At 35.4% G+C, this 21,815-nt stretch overlaps 1 protein-coding gene across 4 annotated transcripts; it reads right to left on the bottom strand.

The window, feature by feature from the left end:
- Nucleotides 1-3,678: 3,678 nt before the first annotated feature.
- Nucleotides 3,679-17,626, bottom strand: LOC106768133. Of its 4 annotated transcripts, none has more exons than XM_014653098.2 (7): nucleotides 17,327-17,626; nucleotides 15,860-16,363; nucleotides 14,872-15,015; nucleotides 14,156-14,396; nucleotides 12,542-13,042; nucleotides 4,073-4,496; nucleotides 3,679-3,981 (listed from the first exon to the last, which is right to left on the bottom strand). In XM_014653098.2, exons 2-7 carry the CDS (start codon nucleotides 16,349-16,351, stop codon nucleotides 3,966-3,968), a joined length of 1,818 nt encoding a protein of 605 aa, XP_014508584.1. In that variant the 5' UTR covers nucleotides 16,352-16,363; nucleotides 17,327-17,626; the 3' UTR covers nucleotides 3,679-3,965. The 4 variants fall into 4 exon arrangements, with proteins under 4 accessions (XP_014508584.1, XP_014508585.1, XP_014508586.1 ...); XM_014653099.2 differs by lacking the exon at nucleotides 17,327-17,626 and adding an exon at nucleotides 17,145-17,294; XM_014653100.2 differs by having other exon boundaries at nucleotides 3,679-4,496.
- Nucleotides 17,627-21,815: the final 4,189 nt, after the last annotated feature.

Raw genomic sequence — 21,815 nt, 5'->3', positions numbered from 1 at the left:
AAATGTAAAATCGCATGCACCAAGCATATCTACATGACCAATTCGATTACACTGTCATTATAATCAATTAAGGTCATCAAACAGCTTAAGTTTTAAATTGTGGCAAAACAAGTTTTGAATCGATTACGTTAGTGGTTAAATCGATTAAAACTCGTGCGTTTGCATAAATATTTTTCAAAGTGTGTTGTGAAGAATTTGAGAAGAAAAGTTTTCAAAATAAATGTTACAACTTAATAGATTGCATGGATCATGTATTCAATTAAGTTAGTTAAAGATTTGAAAATTGTTTCATTGTTTGACATAATTGTCACAACGGTCATATTTTTAAATATGTTGACCAAACATTAATTACAATTCATTACATTAATTGAGCATTCAATTAATGGCTTTGATTGTTATTATTCTGTTATAACTGTGAGATGTATTTGATTAGAATAATGGCATAATCGATTAAAATGTGTCTGATATGACTTATACTATAAACAGACGCATGATTTGAATTCTGTAAGACAATTGAAAAATTACACTTTCATATCTAGTTTCAAATTAAAGCTTTGAGTTTTACAGAAGAGAGAAAAGCTCCAAGAACCAAGAATTATTGTGGTGATCAAAGTCTTAAAGGTTTCTTGTGAAGCAAGACTGATCATTTTGTAAAGTCTGGTCATTCTGCACACAGAAGGTACTTACTGCTTGATCAGGAGTTGTTGCAATCGCTAAGAGTTGTTGTTTCCATGTGATGTATACAGGAAGAAGAATGTGGTTCTTGACTTTGAGGGGGATCTCAAAGGGTTGACTGTAGAAGAGGATTGTTCTTGCTACTAGTCTATTTTTGTTTCTGCCTATATTAGATTAGTGAGTTAGAAAGGTGATTTACATTTTGATGTGAGGCCGTTGTAAAGCCTTGTTGTAAAAACTCATATCTCTATAGTGCATTGGCTTCCATCTCGGGTTGAGTGGAAGGAACTAGATGTTGGTAAGTTGGCCGAACCTGTATAAAAATCTGAGTTTGCACTTTCTTCTCCCTAACTCTCTGCATTTAATCGATTGCATATTACCTGTATTTGAATTCGCATATTCTTTCATTGTATTTGAATTCGCATATTCTTTCATTGTATTTCAAAAGCATTAGTTTTTTATACAAAACCAATTTACCCCCTTCCCCCAATATTGGTGTGAGAAATGAAGCACGTCTTTTTTAACGAAAACAACATTTGAAATAAGGAAAAATATTCTTTGTATGATATTTTATTTCTATTTCTAAAGACCTTTTTTGCTAATGCCCGAAGGGGGAGAGATATTAAAAATTGAAATTTGATATTTCTGAAAATAACTGATAGAACAATTTCTGGTTATGCATCATGGTTGTGTTGTACATCATGGTTTGCATCATCAAAAAAGGGGGGGATTGATGATAGGGGGAGCAAAGTGAATGTTAAACTCAATCCTTCACGTGTTTGGTTTTTTATGATGACAACGCATATATGTTACCATGACAACAACATAAATATATCTTTATGTTTTATACATATGTTGCTAAACTTATTTTTTGCATACGCTCTATGATCATAAATGTATTTTACATTTGTTGTATGCATTCTCATGTTTTCATATGCTAAAACCACTTGCACAAAGCAAATATGTATGAAGTAATCGATTACACTGATTTAGTAATCAATTAAGATCATCAGATTGCTTATGCTTAAAACTGTGACAAAACAACAAGTTTCAATTAATTACATTATGTGTAAAATCGATTAAAACTTGTGTCTTTGCAAACACCTTTTGAAAATTTGCAGTTATGTGTTTTTAAGAAGAAAATGTTTTCAAAATTGTCTAAATGTAGGACTTAACCAATTACAGTGTTTACGTAATCAATTAAGCATGGTATTCTTTGAAAATTGTTTTCAAGCTAAGTCATAACTGTAATCTTGGTCATATTTTTAATTGTTTTGACTTACTGTTAAGATGCAATCGATTACATTAAATACTTAATCAATTAAATATGTTTCAATGTAATCCTGATATAACTCTGATAAAGCGTAACCGATTACATTATTTTTGTAATCGATTAAAGTGCCTCTAATATGTGAAAAACTATATAATATCATATTGTGTGTTGTATTAAAGACTTTTTACACTTTGATCAATTTAGAATTTTCATATCTGATATCAGAGTGTTTGAGAAATAGATTGTAGGTGTGAATAGTGCTCAAAGAATCAAGAATCAAAGAGCTTGCAAATTTTGAAAAGGCTAAAATTGAACACTTATTGGCTGATCAATTTTGCATAACTTAGGTGTATTCTTTACTGACCAGGTTTTGTTTTGAAATCAAGAGATTGTGGTGTTTCCCTATACGTGTTTCCAGGAAGAAGAGCTTGGTGTTTTTGGTACTTTGAGAAAAGTCTCAAAGGGTTACTGTAGTGAAGGGGATTGTTCTTCTGCAGGGTGTGTTTGCTATAATAGATTGGTGTGAGTTAGAGAGGAGATTTACATTTCAGAATGATCTATATAATTCCTTGTTATAAAAACTCAAAACCTTTATAGTGGAAAGTCTTTCAATCTAAGGTTGATTGAAAGAGATCGGATGTAGGCACTGAGACCGAACTAGGATAAAAAAACTATGTTTGTTTTCTATGCTTAATCTCTCTACAACATTATTTTGATATTTGTATTGTGTGCTTTAAAGATCATCTAAAATTTCCAAAAAGATTCAAAAAAGAAATAGTTTTTGTTGATTACCAATTTACCCCCTCCTCCCCCCTCTTAGTAAAAGAAACGAGCCATAACTTTTCTTACAATACTTATGTCTTCAAATTCTATTCTCTTTTCTCACTTTTTGTGATAATCAATCTACAAATCAACTAGCTAAAAATTCAACCTTATCTCATGAATAAATCAAACATATTGAAGTAGATTGTCATCTCATCCGTACTAGGATTCTTGATGGCCTCATTGTCATTTCTCATGTTCCTTCCAAACATCAATTAACATATATGTTAGCCAAGTCACTTTATCCTAACCCATTTCATGATAATTTATCCAAGATAGACTTAGTGAACATTCACTATCCATCTCAAGGGAGGATGTGAGAAAAACACGCTTTTATCATAGCTAGCACTATTTCCTTTGCCTCACTGGATATTCTATTTGTTGCTTTATTTGTTAGTTTGTTAGGATAACTATTTAACTTTTTTATAATCATTTCTTGTATTTTACTTTGCTGTATAAATTGAACATTTTGTTAGGATAATTATTTAACCTTTTTTATAATCATTTTTATTTTACTTTGCTGTATAAATTGAACATCAGACAGTCCTTTACTATTCAGTTGGAATAACGAGAATGGAGAAATTTAGAAACCAGAATCATCTTGCTTTCTCTATCAGGGTGGGTTTCTGTGTTGTGTTGTGGGTGGGTGAAAATGATAAAGCGTTGTGGGCGATTGAGAAAGAAGCAAGAAAAACATGTTGTGGCGGGAGCTATTATGGATTGACTGGACCCGACCCGTTTTGAAAAGCCCGATCATCCGTAATTACTGATTCAATACCCTACTGTTTTAAATATTGACTTTTATGCAATTGTGGCTGCTTACAAGGTTATAAAACGAAGTGACAGTTTTTCCCTCCATTTCCATAACTGAGTACGAGGATATAACATGATACTAAATAGACCGAAGCTGCTTAACAAGGATATATTTCACATTCCGTTAACTTGCAATAGCTGCTTCTCCATCAGGAGTGCTTATAATACAAAGTCTACAAAAGTGGTATAAATCATTCAACACAGAACAAGCTAATTGTCCTCTATAAAATATTATATAACCCACAAGTGAAATAATATCACTTTGCCGAAACAAGATTTATAAAAGAGAAAAAAAAAAAAAAGAATAAGAATATCATCCAGAAGTGAACCTTGTTTACCCTTTTCTGCTGAAGCTCCTCCCATGATAGGCTGGCTCCACATGCTAAGGTAATGCGTTTCTGTAGCATATTGAATGGCCATGCAAATGAGACAGTCGCTTCATCTAGTATATATGCTGCATCTTACTTCATCTTTTAACCTACTACTTACTTTAATTCTTTGATGCAAAAAGAAGGATCTGAGTGCTTTCTTCTCTTCATTTCCGGCTCTCCTAAATGCAAGGAAACAAAATTTTCTTCACCAGGGCCACTCCTAAGTTCAGCTAGACTTTTTAGTTCCATGTCTTCTTTCAGGTAGCTGTGACGTACTGGAGACTTGCCAGCATAACTTGGTATGAATTGGTGTTCTACATTTGGCACTGTTTCAATCTCATTTCTGATATGAAACCCACAGAGCCTTAATGATGGATTGATTCTCTGTGAGGGTTCATCTTCAACTTGAGCATGTGGGATATTCAAGCAAATAGGCTCAAAGCTCTCTTCAAGCTTTTCTTTTATTATCACAGTTGGAGAGGATTCTGCAACTGTAGAGTCAATTCCAGCAGCGGGACCATTTCTTTGCTCTACCACCGCAGCTACAAAAATGACACAAGAAAGGAAAAGTCAGCTGTAAATGTTCAAAATGAAATAAACCATCCTAAGCTAGGATATTTCCACTGACTCTCCAAATCCATTTCTAAAGGTTGGCAAAATGAGCCATGCCTTAAATCCTCTATATATGGCATTCACTATATCAGAAGTAGCAAACTTTCAAATTTCATCACATTTTTTCTCATCGGAGCTTGAGATTTTAAGGGGCTTAAAAGTCATTCAGCCATGTGGATGAAAATTAGATATCATAATGGGCTGGTAAATTGGACGTTCCATATGATCTGATGGTCTCAATCTGAAGGCTCGCTAAAACAGAGGCCTTGGAAGATTCAAAGTTTGGTGTTCTCAATCTGAAGGATCACCAAAACAGCGGCTGAATGGTTAGCAGGAGACAAACTGTGTGTACACAAATGACTTGGGAGATCTAATTTGGCAATCATCAGTTAAAAACAATTCTTAGCAAGGGTGTCCAGTGTAACAGATCCAACTGATTAATGCCAACAAGGAACGTGAGCGGGATAATGTGGAGACAGGGCAAATTGGTAAAAATGATGGTCAACAGAAGAATAAACAGCTGGCACAGGATCCAAGGCACATGGAAGTGCGTAAGTGTGAAAGGAAGAGAGAGGGGGCTGATGTAAACACATAAACAGGTTTTCTTTATTAGAAAAAGAAACATTAAAATTACACGAGTAGACAAAAATAAAGACATCAGTCTTAATATCTAAATCAAAAGCCTCCATGATCTAGAGTTGAAAGTTGAACCAAAAACAGTAAAGAAAACGGAAGTAGTTGTTTTATATCTAATGAATTGAAGAACGAATGGGGGGAAAGACAATAAAGAGAGAGACAAGAAAATTGATTGAAAATCAAATCAGTAACTCGTTAAAGATTCTACTCATGAGAATCAGATATTGTTAGGTTACTTTACGTGAATAACCTAATCGAGACTCTCCCCTCACCACAACTCTTGAATAAAGAATGGAAAAGTATGTATATATGTATTAATGATGCATGAATGAATCAGGATACAAGAATCACTCCAAGGAAGCCTAACCTTCCTCCTCTGGAAAATATCCAGTCTAAACTCTCAAAATATTTACTGCCCCTCTCCCCCTTGGATTATTATTTATACTCTCTCTCTCTTCTAACAAACTATAACATATTACTCTCCTTACCCGTGTCTCACACGTGTCTAACTTACTCTCTATTATTCCTAACTAACAAACTATAACATATTACTCTCCTTACCCGTGTCTCACACGTGTCTAACTTACTCTCTATTATTCCTAACATTACTCCACCCCTCAAAATCAACCTTGTCCTCAAGGTTTAAGTTAGGAATTGTTATTTGCAGTCTGGAGGCTTGGGTGGTGGCAAATCCTCCTCCATTATCTTCCATTCTTCTTGAATTCTAGTAACTTCCAACATTTCATAAATGGACTTAGCAAGGGAAGATTGAGCTGATCCCATTGCATCAAGTCTCTTTATTATATCCCTCCCTTCATCCTTTCCGGTGTCTGACTGTCCCCGTGTAGCTTCCAATGCTTCTACCTCCGCCATATAATCCTTTCCAGTGCTCAAAACGTCAATTATGCTAACAGCTTCTCTTAGTCCACTCATAATTGTACCACAAACAGTATCTGGTTGCTCTTGGCAGGCTACCCAATTAGTCATCACATAGGCANCCTGTTCTGGAACTGAATCCTGTCCAACAAATTTTTGGAGAACCTTCAAGGCATGTTTAACATGATCAGAAGTGCTCAAGCTTTGACCCTCTATGGCTGCCTTACTAACCACTAATGCAATAAGGACAGGAGCCCCAATTATTTTCCTAACATTCCTGGACATAAAGCAGGGACCTCTACTGTTTCTCTCCTCAGCTGTTGCTCCAAAGTACTCATTCACTGTAGAAACGTTGATTTTATAACTTTGACCAGGCTCCTTAATGTAGGTTGCTAGTCCGAAATTTGCCACTGAGCGAGTTCCAACACATGGGAAAAAATTTGCATACTTGCTGTGTCCAACAAAAGATTAGTTATCCACATATGTGGCACACATTATGTGAATGTCGCCAAAATGTAAACCTGGATTTCTGTAGACCAACACATCCCTGGTAATTTGGTCATTCCCATGTATTATACAATCTTGATCCTTCTCTAGGCATCCAGTGGGATCAACAATCCCCATTAAATAGAAACATTCAGGCATATATAGCTTTCCTCCTCTAAGCTTTTTGCGTTCCTCCCTTGCAAGTATAGACAAATGATACTGCAAAAATGGCTCATCCAGAGGAATTCCATATAAAATCGTTTCTGCCGCAATGTATTCATCAATGGTGCCATTATTAATGGATGAAGTGCAATCCGCTTGTTGGAGAAAACATGATTTGCATCTTCCAAATTACTCTCTAGTAAAGCCTTGAAGAATTCATTTGGCACCCCTCCATAGCTCAAAAGTGTAATCAGATTTTTTGATAAATAAGTTCTATTTGGCTTGATGCTTGTGTTCACTACCTCCAATGAATTTATGCTTTGCATATTCAGACTAAGGTCTTTCTCAACTTTAATCATTGAATGCCTAACCTGTATTATCCTAGGAAAAAGCTTTTTGTTAACCAAAAGAGTGCCCTTAATTGTGCGACCTATGTGAAAGAGACGGTACCGAAGCAGCAAAGGCGGTTGATGTGCACTCAGCTTCAGCTCCGTTTCTCCCATTCCCTTACCCATATTCTCCAGATCCAAGAGATTGTTAATTTTCTCATCTTCTTCATCTTCCTGCCCTCCGCCGGCATTGGCAGATCCCTCCTGTCGCACCTCTGCCATCCTCTCACCCACGCCCGATGCTTGTGCCACCAAAATTTCAAACTCCTGGGTGTATTCGTTGACGCTCTCCTTCTGCTGCACCGCCGCCAACTTCTAACGGTGCCTCGATTCAGTCTGCCGAACCTCCACGTCAGCGCTTCCGTGAACATCTTCCAATTCGGATGTCTGGTCTTCTTCCGCCAGAAGCGGATCCAATAGTAGCTCACGCCTCTCTCCATACAGGTATATACCAGCTTCATCTTCTTCCTCTCCGTCACATTTTGTAGATCGAAAAATTTCTCTACCTTCGCGATCCAGCCCATGGGGTCCACTCCTTCGAACGTTGGTAGTTCAACGCGCTTCATCCCGCTACGTTACACATCTCCTCTGTCCTCTTCCGCTTCGTCCTCCGACTTCTCTGGTGGTCGCCGTTTGCGTTCAGCGTTGACGGAATCGCGACTTCCTTCAGAGCTCCGACGCTGGTTCCTTCTTCTCCCACGGTCGCGATTAATGTTTCGTCTTCCACGGTCGCCATTCGCATTTCGAGCCTTTCCTTTCATGGCTTCCATGGACTCGAACTTTCCTTCCTACCTTTCCTCCAGGGCATTCATCTTGTTCTCCATCGCGCAACTCCTCCGATCTGGATCCGGCAGGTCGAACCAAATGTTAGGTTACTTTACGTGAATAACCTAATCGAGACTCTCCCCTCACCACAACTCTTGAATAAAGAATGGAAAAGTATGTATGTATGCATGTATTAATGATGCATGAATGAATCAGGATACAAGAATCACTCCAAGGAAGCCTAACCTTCCTCCTCTGGAAAATATCCAATCTAAACTCCCAACAAAATATTTACTGCCCCTCTCCCCCTCGAATTATTATTTATACTCTCTCTCTTCTAACAAACTATAACATATTACTCTCCTTACCCGTGTCTCACACGTGTCTAACTTACTCTCTATTATTCCTAACAGATATAAACAGATATTTGAACTTTGTCCATAAACGAAGTTGCTTGCTCTTAGATACTTTTCAAATAACAGCATTATCAAATATAGGAAATGATGTTCGAAATTGAGCACACAGCCTGTTTCTTACAAATATATGTTTAATAAAAAATGAAAAAATTATTTCCCATAATGAACCTTGAAATTGAAAGAATAGAAAAATTGGTTGAAGAATACACAATAAATTGTGGGCAAGGATGATTCTCTAGGACTGTCACGACACCAACAGACTCATGGAAAATCTTGGGATGTGGGAAACTAGCTGGTTCAAGCTGATTTATCTGGGAAAGCCGCAGAGAAAATAAATAATTCTAGCGAAGTTGAGGGGCCAAGCTAATCTCTCAAGGAAAGCCATGAGATCAACTGCTTTCTCTCATAATGCCCAATACCAAAGAGGGAAAATTTGAGTAGAGACACAGTAAACCAAACATTGGCAAAAGAAAATAACAGAGCAGGGAAAAACATAGCAGGTTCTAGGATGAGGTTGCCAAATAGAAGTCTAAACAGGTCAGGCTTTGGCAGGGCTAAACATGGCCCATGGCCCACATCATCATTATTATTAAACCCGGGTCTGACTTATTTATCTATTACACGTACTTTTTCTGAAAGCCTCAGTCTGCCAGTTTAAAAATCTTTCTTGAAAGTGTTAATGGAAAGGCGTACAAACAAGTGAACAAGTCTAACTAGGTCAACAAACCTAAAAACACCAATGGGCCTTGTTCTTTTTTTTTATTTTTCTATTTTATAAATTCATATTAGACATCACTATGTATTTTGACATCTCAGTTATGCAGACATCCCAAAACACAACAATCATTTTCCTTCACATGCAAAAATTTATTAATAAACAAAAAATAATATACAAAAAACATGGAGGGCTAAACCCATCTAATAAAAACTTAAACAATTCTAAGCATAGGTAGATGAAAATTATTATGAAAAAAATCATGTTGTAACCTAGATGACATCCCATCATACCATTTATACAAAATTTGATTTTCTAACCCTATAGTAGCTAGTTTATCCACACAATGATTATTGAATGTGAACTTTTAAGCTCCATGTTTTTACAGATTTCCAAACATTTCTGCCACCGTCCTTTAAGAGACCATGGGACAACTTGAATAGAGGAATGGGCCTTGTTCATCAAATAAATATCTTTTATTTTCTAAAAACTAATACTAAAAAACATAAGACATTCAAAAAGCAATAAGCCATTACATCAAAAAGCAATATACTTGTCACATTATAAAAAAAGTGAAAAAAATTCCTAAGCTAAAATAATTAAGCAATGAAAAATGTCCTAACATAAAGGGAAAAAATGAAAAGTTTCAAATTTCAATCATAATCATTGAAAATTTGTAATTATAAGATGAAAAGGTCATTCCCCACTATACCCTATTTTCTAGCTCCCATGGGACTTGGATTTTCCCCATACAACCCTTCACCGCCCACACTATCAGGCTTAGAGCATGGGTAATATAGTAAGTGACACTACCTTTCAACGCCTACACTGTCCAGGATGAGTTTCGACATCATCTTCTTAGAATGTGGGTTTTGGAACTAATTGAATCCCACCAAACTGATTTTATTGTCTCAGTCCTATCTCCAAACAAAAACTGAAAATACGGAAATTGATCTTTTCTTTGTCCTAGAGAAGGTTCTGTATCTGTTGTTCAATGTTCCAGCCCAAGATCAGTAGGCCGTTTCCTCAGCTCACTTTCTTTTACCAAGAGACAAGATAAATGCTACTAAGATACTTTCTTCTCATCCCCATTGAGATTTCAGGGGTTGTGTAAGAGATATAATTCTTTTTATTTTTTCTGTTAAACAGTCATGCCTATCTTCATTTTTCGGTTTTGACTGAGCTGTTTTCTGTTAGACAGATATAACTTCTTCATGATAGAAATACAATAATATTGTTCTTTCCTTCAATTTCTATTTCAATAAATAATAAATGACATGTAATAGTTTCTGCAAGGAAAAGGTATCTGCTTTGTTTGTATTTGTTAAATTATGATAGCTATTGTAGTGTACAGCTTACATAAAGGTGTTTTTCAGTGTACCTAGATTTGGGTTAAGGAACATAGGCCGTAGCATTCCTCTTTGAGATATGCCTGTACTACACACACACACATCAGCTGAGTATACAAACTGACTTTTATCATTCAACTTCAAGTCGATATCAAAGCACTGTCACCAGTCAACCACTGTCTGCTGTCTCTGGTCAACGGCTGCCACCGCTGTTCTGTCCAGCAAAAGGTTAGGTATGCCTCGAAGACCGTGACCCAACCCTGGTGTTTGCTTGACCAAAGGCTCCACCACGTACTTTGTTAGGCTCTCAGCGAGCACATATATCTCCAAAGATGTTTGGTTTTACTTGTTTTATTCATATTATCTCTCTAGCTTTAAACAAACTCTCTACAAAGGCTATTAAATTGTTTTCTAGATACTTTTGCCTTCAGAAGGATACAAATGCTACTGTCCAACTACCAAAAGATACTATCTTATGTTACATTTTTTGAGAACACCCTTTTTTTCATCCTACATGGAAGCTCATGTGGCCATTCAATAGGTTCTACTTATTCCAAATTTTGGTCCTCCAATAATTTTCGTTTCTTCTACCTATCTGTTGGAAGTTCCACATCAACTAAAGATAAAACCAATTTATAATAAATAAGTGGGTACAAACCTCAATTTACAAACCGGTTTTGTGGAATTAAGTTAAGCTTAAAATTCACTTTTAACATAGTATAAGAGTTATGGTTAAAGTCTATTCTAGCAGTATTTGTTATTTGTTGGACATGTTACACTCGCTATCGGGTCATTATGCTTGTACTCGTCTTTTATATATACACAAACATACATCAGCTGAGTACATACTCACTGGTTTTTATTATTCCAATTCATGAATACTGGTGCAGTGGTGTTATGGGAAAGTCACCATTTAATGTCTAGAAATTTCTCAACTCTAGGACAGCAACGGAGTGTTTAAATTTCTGTAATCTGATGTCATTTAATCCTACTTCCATGTATTTCAAATGAATGATCTGTTAGCTGAGGAAACGAATTTGGAGCCAAGCTATTTGAAACATGCTGGTAAAATGCATGGTGGTGGAGATAAAAACTCAGACAAAATTCAAGCTATAAAGATGACACGGCAGGAGAAACAGTTAATTTCAAAGAAGAAAAAGAATAATGGAGTTAAAATACAATTTATTAGGGAACTCAGAAGTGGAGTAGTGATTTTGAACAAATTATTCTAATCATGATGAAAGACCAGAGAAATTTTGTAACAAATCCTGAGATGAGAAAATATGAAAATTAATCATAAAAAATAGTCTAGAATGTTTTAACAGAATATATAAACTTAAGTCTTTTGTTTGCGGTGCCCAAGGAGAAGAAAGGTGTTATCCAAGGGTGTGGTCGAGGTTTTGATGCAAAAGGTTGATATAGTAGTAGTTGAGATCACATATCAACTACACATATGGCTAAAGTGGGGCGTATAAAGGCTTGAGTAATCCTCGCCTCATGTACTAGCTTTTGTGGTTGAATTAACCTAAACAAATCCAAGAGTAGTCATCCCAGTGCATATTTCGCAAATTTTTCATCACTTTTCCGGTTTTGGTAGTTACTTGAGAGTTTTGCTGACAAAGCAAAAAGTCATTAGTTGGTCTAAAAGAATAGAAGGGTCTAGGATAATGTATAAATAGCATTGCCCAAATCAATACAGGGCATTCAGAAATACAATCAACAATTTGATCAACATTTATCTGATCCAACAGGGTGTGCAGACTTCTGAGTTACATCAGTTAAATACTAGTTTCAAATTTCTTTGAGATCAGTTCAGTCGGTTTAAAAGTTTGCAATGCTCTTTGCTTTAGTTAATGGGTTTGGTACCTATAATCAGCTTTGGCTGGAGAGGTGTTTAGAAAATATATTAGTAGTTTTCACTCAGTATTAATGGGTGATTGTACTACAAGTACTACTAATCCAGTGCTTGACCTAATTAAAAGTATACATAGGTGCATTGCGCTAATGTATCATCTAGATGTAACATCTTACTATCAATCTTAAAATACATACCTAACCTTTTTATCTTCATTTTCTTTGCCTAAATCATAAAGTTTCAAACAATTGTGAAGTAATAAAACACTAGAAAGTGCAGCCTTTGAATATTGAGGTAACTGCATTATTAACTGAATGTTAGCAAACCTTGGAGAGCTTCATTTGTAGTAATGAGATCAAGTTCAAGGAGATCAAGAAGTCGACCAAGATCAACTCCACTTGTCCAATTTTCTGGGGGTTGACCAACTTTTAGTTTCAATCGACCCCGATTAGCTGTCCCACCCCAGATAATGCCAACAGGACGCGGCTTCTCCCCATTTTGTCCAGTCAAAAGAATAAGGCTTCCACTGTCACCTTCAAGGTCAAATGTCTGCTGGTTCTCACCAACAACAAGAAAATCAGTGAGAAAACAAATCCCCTTCTCATCATTGTACTCTAGGGCATAGGCCATTATAGTCCCTGTAGTCAAACCAGAACTTCTTCCGACTTTAACCACTTGTCTTCCAATGAGACTGTTGATTGGAGACTGCAAGTCTATGATGTTTACATCACCAATCTCACCTACACCTTTTACAGTTGTAATTACATTGTTCATATTGAAATCTTCTGCAAATGGGATGAAGGCCCCATCAGCTCGCACAAATGTTTCTGCAAGAATACAAAATTGTAATGTGCATGTGCATCAGTCAAGGGTTGGGATCCAACAGAATTCTAAGCCAGAATCATAACCAACAAAATCGAAATGAGAATATCATGAATTTGACAATATAAGAACTTAAGTCACTACTAAAGTGAACCATCTCCAGGTATGGGGAAAGAATTAGATTTAGCATATAATGTAATGTTGGGATGAAAATGAAACCAAAATTACACTATAGGGCTCATCAGATCTCAAGCACAACCAAGACAATAGATCAGTGTAGTCATTACTGTGGAGGAACTGCAGGAAGAACACCATGGATTATTCAGAACAATTTTTTCATGTCGAGCAAAACAATATAATGCCTCAAAGAAATAATTAGCAGAAAAACTCCCAACATTACATTTTCCTTCAACCGTAACAGATTTCACTTTTCAAGATAATTCTCTAAACAGAAACACCTCTAACTGTAAAACCATAATTGTTAAAATCTTATCCTAAGCCTTTCAAATTCTGAGTACAAGTCATTCCCTTAGGAAATTAAGATGTAGCTTTCGTCTGTATGGTACTTCTTTACAGTACTCTTTTGCATCTATAACTAAATAGAAACGGGATATAAAGTCTTAGCGTACACATTTTGTATACTCTATTTTACCCTTGTAACTATTACCATGTGAACAGTTATTTCTCTCCCACAATCTTAATTTTTTATTTAGTCTTTGTTCTCTCTCGTTTACTTCAGTAATTACACTCCCCAAATAATTCATATCCTCCAGCAGACACCACAAACCACCCACCTATTTATTAATTAACCTTCAAATTGCTCTTTTATTTTTCATTTATTTTTTAAAGGATACAAAGAGGCACAGAGTTCCTCTTTTTTCCCAGGTTAGTAGTTTCTAATAAAATCAAAACACTTTCTAAAGAAACATCTTGCTATGCGAAGAAACTCAACTTCATCATGTATGCAATAGGAACAAAAGTTTTGTTCCTATTATTTGCATTAAAGACGAGCTAGACCCCAAATTTTAAGATGGACAAATAGCTTGACTGAGAACTTCAGCTTGCTGATCACCACCAGTAAAATATTCATGATAATCTACAACTTAGAACCACATTACCTGGGTTTGTTCCTGCAAAAATTCCATACCAAAGATCATCAGTAATAAATGATGTTGCCCTCTCAACTGCACCAAGATATACACCAGGTCCGAGACTGGGTGGTAATGGATGAAACATCTTCTGGTTTGGATAGTCTAAATCAACAGCCACATGACGATTTGTCAGAAAGCCAACTTCTCGATTTCCTGTTCGGCTTTTGACAATAGCACCCAATGTTCCATATGTCTCTTGGCTTGCAACCTTAAAGGAGAAGAAATTATAAAGGAAGAAAGGGAAATAATTACCAAGACTTCAGATAGATGCCAGCATTTCATCATTCATATGCATACTTCAATCGTACACGAATAACACATCATTGAGAATTTACCATCATAGACCAATGAATGGGTGGAAGCATAAAATAAAATCTATAATACGTATAACAAAATTAATTCATTGTCATGCCATGATTTGATTCAGGAGGAAATGTCAATTTTTTTAAATAAATCCCAATTATATTAATTGGTACCATTATAATCTATTTGGAAAAGGAAAAAGTGCTAAATATCAAAATATATGCTACTTTCAACACAAAAATAAAAGGATAAAGACCATAACGGAAAGGATGATAATCTCTTCTCTAGTATCAAATTAAGAAACACGATTTTCCTTTTACTTGAATTTAGTAGGCAGAAAATGTAATACAGAGGAAATTGATTCTTCAAAGCAGAGGTACCTGAGAACCTGAGCCAACACATGAATCACTTCCTCTTAAGCCATCAGCTAGCTCCGTATATAATTGTTCTTTACTGGTTTGTGCAGGTGCACCGTAATAGGAGAACTCCACAACATCCACATCACACCAAACACCTCCTGGTCCCTGTTTCGAAAATTAAGAAATGACTTCAGAATCATTAAATAGAAAAGGCCAACTCATTGAAAATTACAACAAACTTTAGATCGTAAATAATAGTGCAAAAGTTCCATTATTGATTTAAAGTGGTAACTTTGGAGGAAAATACATTTTATAATAAGTTAGGTTATCACCAAAAAGAAATAAGTATGCTTACTCCTCATCCATAAAATATGTTTAAATAAATTGCCAAAAAACTAAAAAGAAAGAACACATTGTAGTTTGGTAGACTATTGTATCAGCAATCGATACCTAAAACATGTAGAAAAATTTTATGTTAATGCAACCAGATTTCCATACACATAATTTGAGAGAAGCTTATTTTTTTATACTAGAAATTTCTTAATCATTTTCTGATAAGAGACCATTGTAGGCCAAAAATAACTAAATGATATTGACTGTGCCTTATAAGCATGTGGAGAAGCATACTGCTTTTAGCCTTAATAACACATTCATTGGGTATCCCAAGAATTTCTGAATAACCAGCACCTGTTTCTTATGTTAAATCGTTGTTTATTTGCAACATAATCCTGAAAAGTTAAAAAGAATAGTGAAAAGTTTTAGCAAGCCAACATTTTAAAAATTTCCCATATCTAGCATCTATCGTATTTTCTCTTTTTCTCCATTCATAAATCCACAAACCATAGTAGCAATACGTTACCTATTTGTAAAATACTAAATACATAACACAAAGACAACCAAATTGAAACAACAAAAGTAAATAATCAATAATTTGATTGAAAAGTGTGAGGAGATGCACTAAAGCCATGTAGAAACCTGCAACATAGCCAGAAGAACCAAAATTCCCCACCTCAAGGGCAGCAGGCAGACACTGAACATGGTTGAGCCATTGCCTGTGAACTTTGTGGGCAACGAAGACAAGAATTGCTGGAATATCAGTCAAAACACCTCCTCTAATTCGAAATCCAATTGCAGTGCCCAGACTGAACCGGCGTAAGATCTTGCTATGAAATGCCCTAATAGTCATCAATTCAAGCAAGGTAGTAGCCTGCTGTCCTGTTGGCAATCCACCCAAAGTTTCAGGCAGCACACCCTTTTGAAGGTTCCCAAAATAGTTGGCTCTATCTTCTGCTGCATCATTCCAGCGACTCAATGTAGGCCATGAAAAGTAGGCAGCGTTGCTCTCAGAATGCTGGGTACCTCCAGCAAAAGGTTGCAAGTGTGAGGGACTAGATGAAGGGTTAAGATGACCATAGTAGCTCCTTTCCAGGTCCAGAGCGGACTCCTCTGATTGCGTCGATCCAGAATGATGAGCTCTTAAGTCAAATCGGTTCTGATTCATCGGTCAATTCTCCTACATCACACCAAACGTATCTTCAATCAAAAATGAAGGACCCGAATCCAATTATCCAAATCAAAAACATCATGACCTGTTATGCTCAAACTACAAAGTTTTTTCAATTAACAAACCAGTTTCAACATAGGTGGAGAAAATAGTTCAGAGAATATATTTTATACAGGTCTGTCTATTGGCTTATACAGTAGAAGAAAATCGTTTACACAAAGTAAACTCCATCAGGATAAGTAAACCTAACAAGTGAAAAATTACTATTTCATGAACATAATATAAACAACATAAACGGGAATGCCCCAGTACATCTCAACAGGAAGCTTCATAAGTTTTCACAAAATATAAGAAAAAAATCAACACACAAGCAAAATACAAACTAAGGGAAATCGAGATCATTAGGCAAGTTCTTCGGTTGTAAAGGCCAGTGCATCTACAGAAATTTATCATGCGAAGACATAAAATATAAGCTCTCAAGTATAACAGTGGTACTCTAGAGTAATCGATTATACATTTTCGTACAAAACATCAACACCTCTTTGGCAATCCCCTTAAAGCCAAAGCCATACCAAATCTTCAACTGATATATTCAAAATGAACCCACCAGAAGAAAAACTATAGGAAACAAGCGTCTCATCATGAAGTGTACAAAAGAGAATACAGAACCTCCACATGCATTAACAGCCTAGAAATCCGAACCCCATCACAAGCTAGATGCTTTCATCGGAATAAAAAAAGAGAAATTAAAACAAAGCAAACAAAGAAAGCCATTCCAAGAAATAGGTACCCAAAATGGAACAATGGCCGAACAGTGAGAGCAATAACAGACCCGTCCCAGAAAGAAAGAAAAAACAAACTCAAATCTTCTGAGCTCAGGCACAAGCAGTGCGAAAACAAAACGCAACCCCTTCTTCGAAAAGGGTTGCGAAAAAGATACAATTTTTGCAGGCCCGACGAGAGAAAACTCACCGATCAGCAATGTTGGAGCAATGGAAATGGAGTCGAAAAAAAGGAGCTTGAAGGTTTTCATGCCCTAGTACATGTAAATACTGTATCAATCATCTAGGAGATTAAGATTGCAGAAAAAGGGCATCTCTTGGTCAGAGCAAAGTCCAATAGGGTGCATTAGAATAGTGAGAAGGATTCCCAAGCTTGGCTGTGTCGTGCAGAGTGTGCGAGTGAGGATTGAGAGATAGAGAGAGAAAAAAAAAAAAGAATGGTGATGGTGATGGTGATGATGATGAAAGAGCACTAGCTAATAGCTATACTTGTGGATTGTCAAAAGCATTAATATATGTGTATGTAGTATCTACCATCTAGTATGTTACATGTCAATACAATAAACTATGATGTATTATTAATATTAATTCTTTTAGCCCTTTTCTGGTGTTTTTTAATTAATATTTAAAAAGTGTTTGAGCTATGGAGATCCTATTCCCGTCACAGGTAACAATTATGAGTGGGAAATTTTAATGGAGGAGACATGGGCAGGCAGGCAATAAGGAAAATAATAATATAGATTTATTGGATACAGATGATATGATATTTATGAATTCATTTATGTGGGTGGGGTTTAGGGGGCCATCCCTGTTTGCTCCCCAAAAGTTGCACACCCTTTCCATCTTAATAATTCATTTCTCATCTTTCTATCTATTTACCTATAAACAAAAGGAAATCATTTTTCCCTTCTTTCCTCACATGCTCATACATTGTTTTTTCTTACCTTAATTTCTTGAAAATTTATACAAATATTAAGCAATACATATGACATTAGCAAGAACTTGTATTTGTGGTTCACCATCAAGTGTTCTTGAAAACAAGTGCATCTTCTTGTTGCATAATATAATATTCAAGTTAAGTGATTCTTGTAAAGCACATACGATTTTATCTATTAATCATATCCACTAGTTTATTTTTTAGTGTGACCCCATTATTATGTTTGGTTAAGAAAGCATGTAATGAATTTTATCTTTCTATTCCTATATTTTGGAATAAACTCAATGTTGATTCTATCCAATATTCATTATCGGTATCAAATTAACTCATTATACATGTGTCAAACATGTAAGTCTCAACATAAGGAAAATATGTATTTTTTTTTTAATTTTTAATAAAAAGTAAAATCAATTTTTTGAATTAATTTAGTTTTTTATCTTTAGAATTATATAAATTTAGTTTTTTTAACCAAATTTTATTAAATTTATTTGAAATTTTAAACGTATTTTTTAATTAACATTGAAAAAAAATTGTTAAATAAGGTAAACAACTCAAATGTTATGAAGTGTATTTGAAACATCAAATAAATTTAACAAAATTTGGTTAAAAGGACTAAATTCACACATAACTAAATTAAATTGGGTCAAAGTTTTGAAGAGAGACTAATTCTAAATTTTACTTAAAATTAAGGGATGAAAAACATATTTAATCCTTTTAAATTAGTTTTTCTTTCCTTTTTTAAGATGAGTTAAGGTCAAGATAAGTGGGTTTGGATTTTTATTAATTTTTAAACACAAGACTTTCAATCCAAACCAAAGATCAAGTCAAGTGGGTACATATCAAAGGTCGAGCTAAGTTAATATGTAACAAAGGTTGAATTGAGTTAGTATGTGTTCAAAATTGAGACCAAATATGTAAAATATATTCAAACATAAAAAAAATATTTATATATTATTTTATATATGTGAAAAAAAGATTTGGAGCCCAAAGTCCTCTAAGATTATACTAAGCTCTACCATTGTATCCAAACCAGCCTAGGATGAACCTCAGGTCAAGTTTACTCATGCTAAAGGGTTAAGACAATTTGAATTGGGTAGAAGGTTTAGACAATTTAGCCCAACCTACACATCAAGATGGGCTGAAGGGTCGAACCGAATCGACTCCAGCCAAAGGTTAAGCCGAATCAACATAAGTCAAAGGTCAAGATAAGTTTATCGTGACCCAAAGTCTAAATGAGTCATCCTGGGTTAATAGTCTGAAGGTATGGCAAATTCAATACAAGTCGAAGATCAAGATAAGTCAACTCATGTCAAAAATTAAGACAAGTTGGCTCAAGCTTAGTCAAGGCCAAAGGTCAAGACAAGTTGACCTGATCCAAAGGCTGAGCCCAATTAAGGTAGGCTAAATGTCAAGTCAAGATGAATCGTTGAACCATGTCAGACTAGGCATAAAGTCAAATCGAGTCGATGTAGGCCAAAGGTTGAGATGAGTTAGTCCAAATTGAAGGGCAAGACAAGTTGGGTTGACCGTAGGTCATGACGAGTCGGCCCAAGTCAAAGGTCAAGTTAAGTCAACCCGAGTTTAAAGTCCAGACGAGTTGGCAAAAGTCAAAGGTCAAGCGGAGTCAGGTTAGGTCGAAGGGTAAGCCTAGTCTCTCCTCTAAGAAAATGAAAGAAACACGTTGCTGAGTGTTGAGTACAAACATCTGTTTGGCAAGGCTCAAAATGAGCTACAAAATCTCGTTTAAAAACCTCGAACACCACTCATGACGTTAACTGCAACACATCAGTCAGGAATGATAGATAAGATAAACGACAAAAAAAAGACTCCTAACAACCTCAAACAGCCTCAAGAGATAACGACTATATTAATAGTTGTGGTAATATGTAGGTATTGACATAATTTGAAAGGTTTTCAAAAGGGCCCAACTATTGGGATGAAGTTGACTTTAATGCCACTTTCATGGATGTTAACACTTGGCATTTTAAAGCTGAAAAGAGGAAAAGAACAACAAGGTTTTTTAAAAAAGTACTTAGACAAAAGTATAATCATCCTCATCAACACTCAATTTTGTATAAACCTTATCGTTAACATGCATGCCTCATACAAATTATACTCAACCATGTTATTAGGACATACATAAGATGAAGAAATAAACTCTTCAATCAATTTTCTAGAAGAAAAACTAAAGGGATAAACAATGACCTCCCCAAGAACCTAAAAGATCTCAAGAGCATAGATTTGAAGGAACTTATCCTTTTCTTTTCTTTTTAGCCTTTTTAGACACGGGTACTTCATTGGAAGGTGTTTTCCATTTCTTAGAACCCACTCTACCTTTGCTCACCGGCAACATGGTGGAAATTTTTGCACTAACAACTAGGGAAGGAGAGAATGCATCTTGAATTAATAGGGAACATAAGGGGTACGACTCAAGGATGATTCTCCTCTAATGGACCACCTATTTACTTTATAAAGGATTATCCTATAAGGGAAATTTGAAAAAGAAAAAAGAAGACATAGAAACGTACCTAGAGGAAGGAAGCGAACAAGACATAACTAGGAAGAAAGTTAAGGTATCCTTATAATAAGGTGGACAACTAAAAGAAGAAATATCCAAATGAGAAGGTTTATATAAGAGAAAAAGGGAAAACGAAACACTGGAAATGTTTGAAGTAACCCCTTGGTAGGAAATGATGGCAGCTGAAAGACATATCCTTAGGTAATGTCAATTTTTCATCCCTAAGATTGCGCGTCATGAAAAAGTATAAGCTTTAGTGTCATAAACAATATGTTTTTCAAACAACTCATTACAAGAAAACCCCTTGCCACTTTAGCCTGACATCATAATAACTTTAATGGCCAACCAATACCTTTGCATGTCAAATACTCATAGAAACTCAACCTTGTTCACAATCGCAAAGTCTCAAACTATAAACTCAGTTGTAAGGTCTTTATCTTATTCTTTCAAATGATTGAAAAATTGCAATGTCAAATTAATTACATATGTTGAAATTAAGATAATGATAAAATTCATTCATTCATCAACGCAATCCACTTGCACCTTATTTTTGGCTTCCGAGCTTAGGGGTCTTATGTACCTATTTAGCTTGAAATACTAGGATATTCGGTCCAAAACACTCAGATCCTGATATACCCAAGGCAATATTGTTGTTAACTAGAGTGAGTGAGGTCCTAATATACCAAGAGCAATATTGTTGTTAATTATAGTAGGTATGTGTGTACAAAGGAACATCTTGGCTCTCGAGAACCTTATGCTTCATCTTAAAGATACATTATCTAAATTCAATAAGAATAGATTAAGTTAACACCTCAGATGTTTTGTTCTCTTTTAAATCATTTTAATAATATTTTCATATGATGGAAAATACCTAACATGAGTTAAAAAAAGAAACAATTAAAAAAATCATACAGTTCATTATGTTTTGTTGTAACTTAATCATAGATGAACTAAGATCATAATTGCGCTGAACACACCCTACAAAGATGTCATATTTTCACAGTCTCTTCATACTACCAAGTAACCTTCCTCCGAGCCTCCTGCTCCCGTCACTGAAAAGGGTGAATACCTACAAAGGACTCTCTAAAGCTCAAGTCAACACTTGGTCAGAAGTTAAATCTTAATTAATGCAAACAGTGAATAGTAAATCATCAATAATGTGTTATTTATGACCATGGGCCCATTCGAATAGGCCATAACTTATGGGTCCATTGGCCGCAATTG

This window comes from Vigna radiata, chromosome 7, assembly GCF_000741045.1.
Source record: "Vigna radiata var. radiata cultivar VC1973A chromosome 7, Vradiata_ver6, whole genome shotgun sequence".
Classification (NCBI taxonomy): Eukaryota; Viridiplantae; Streptophyta; class Magnoliopsida; order Fabales; family Fabaceae; genus Vigna; species Vigna radiata.
This window is presented reverse-complemented; position numbering and strand designations above follow the sequence as displayed.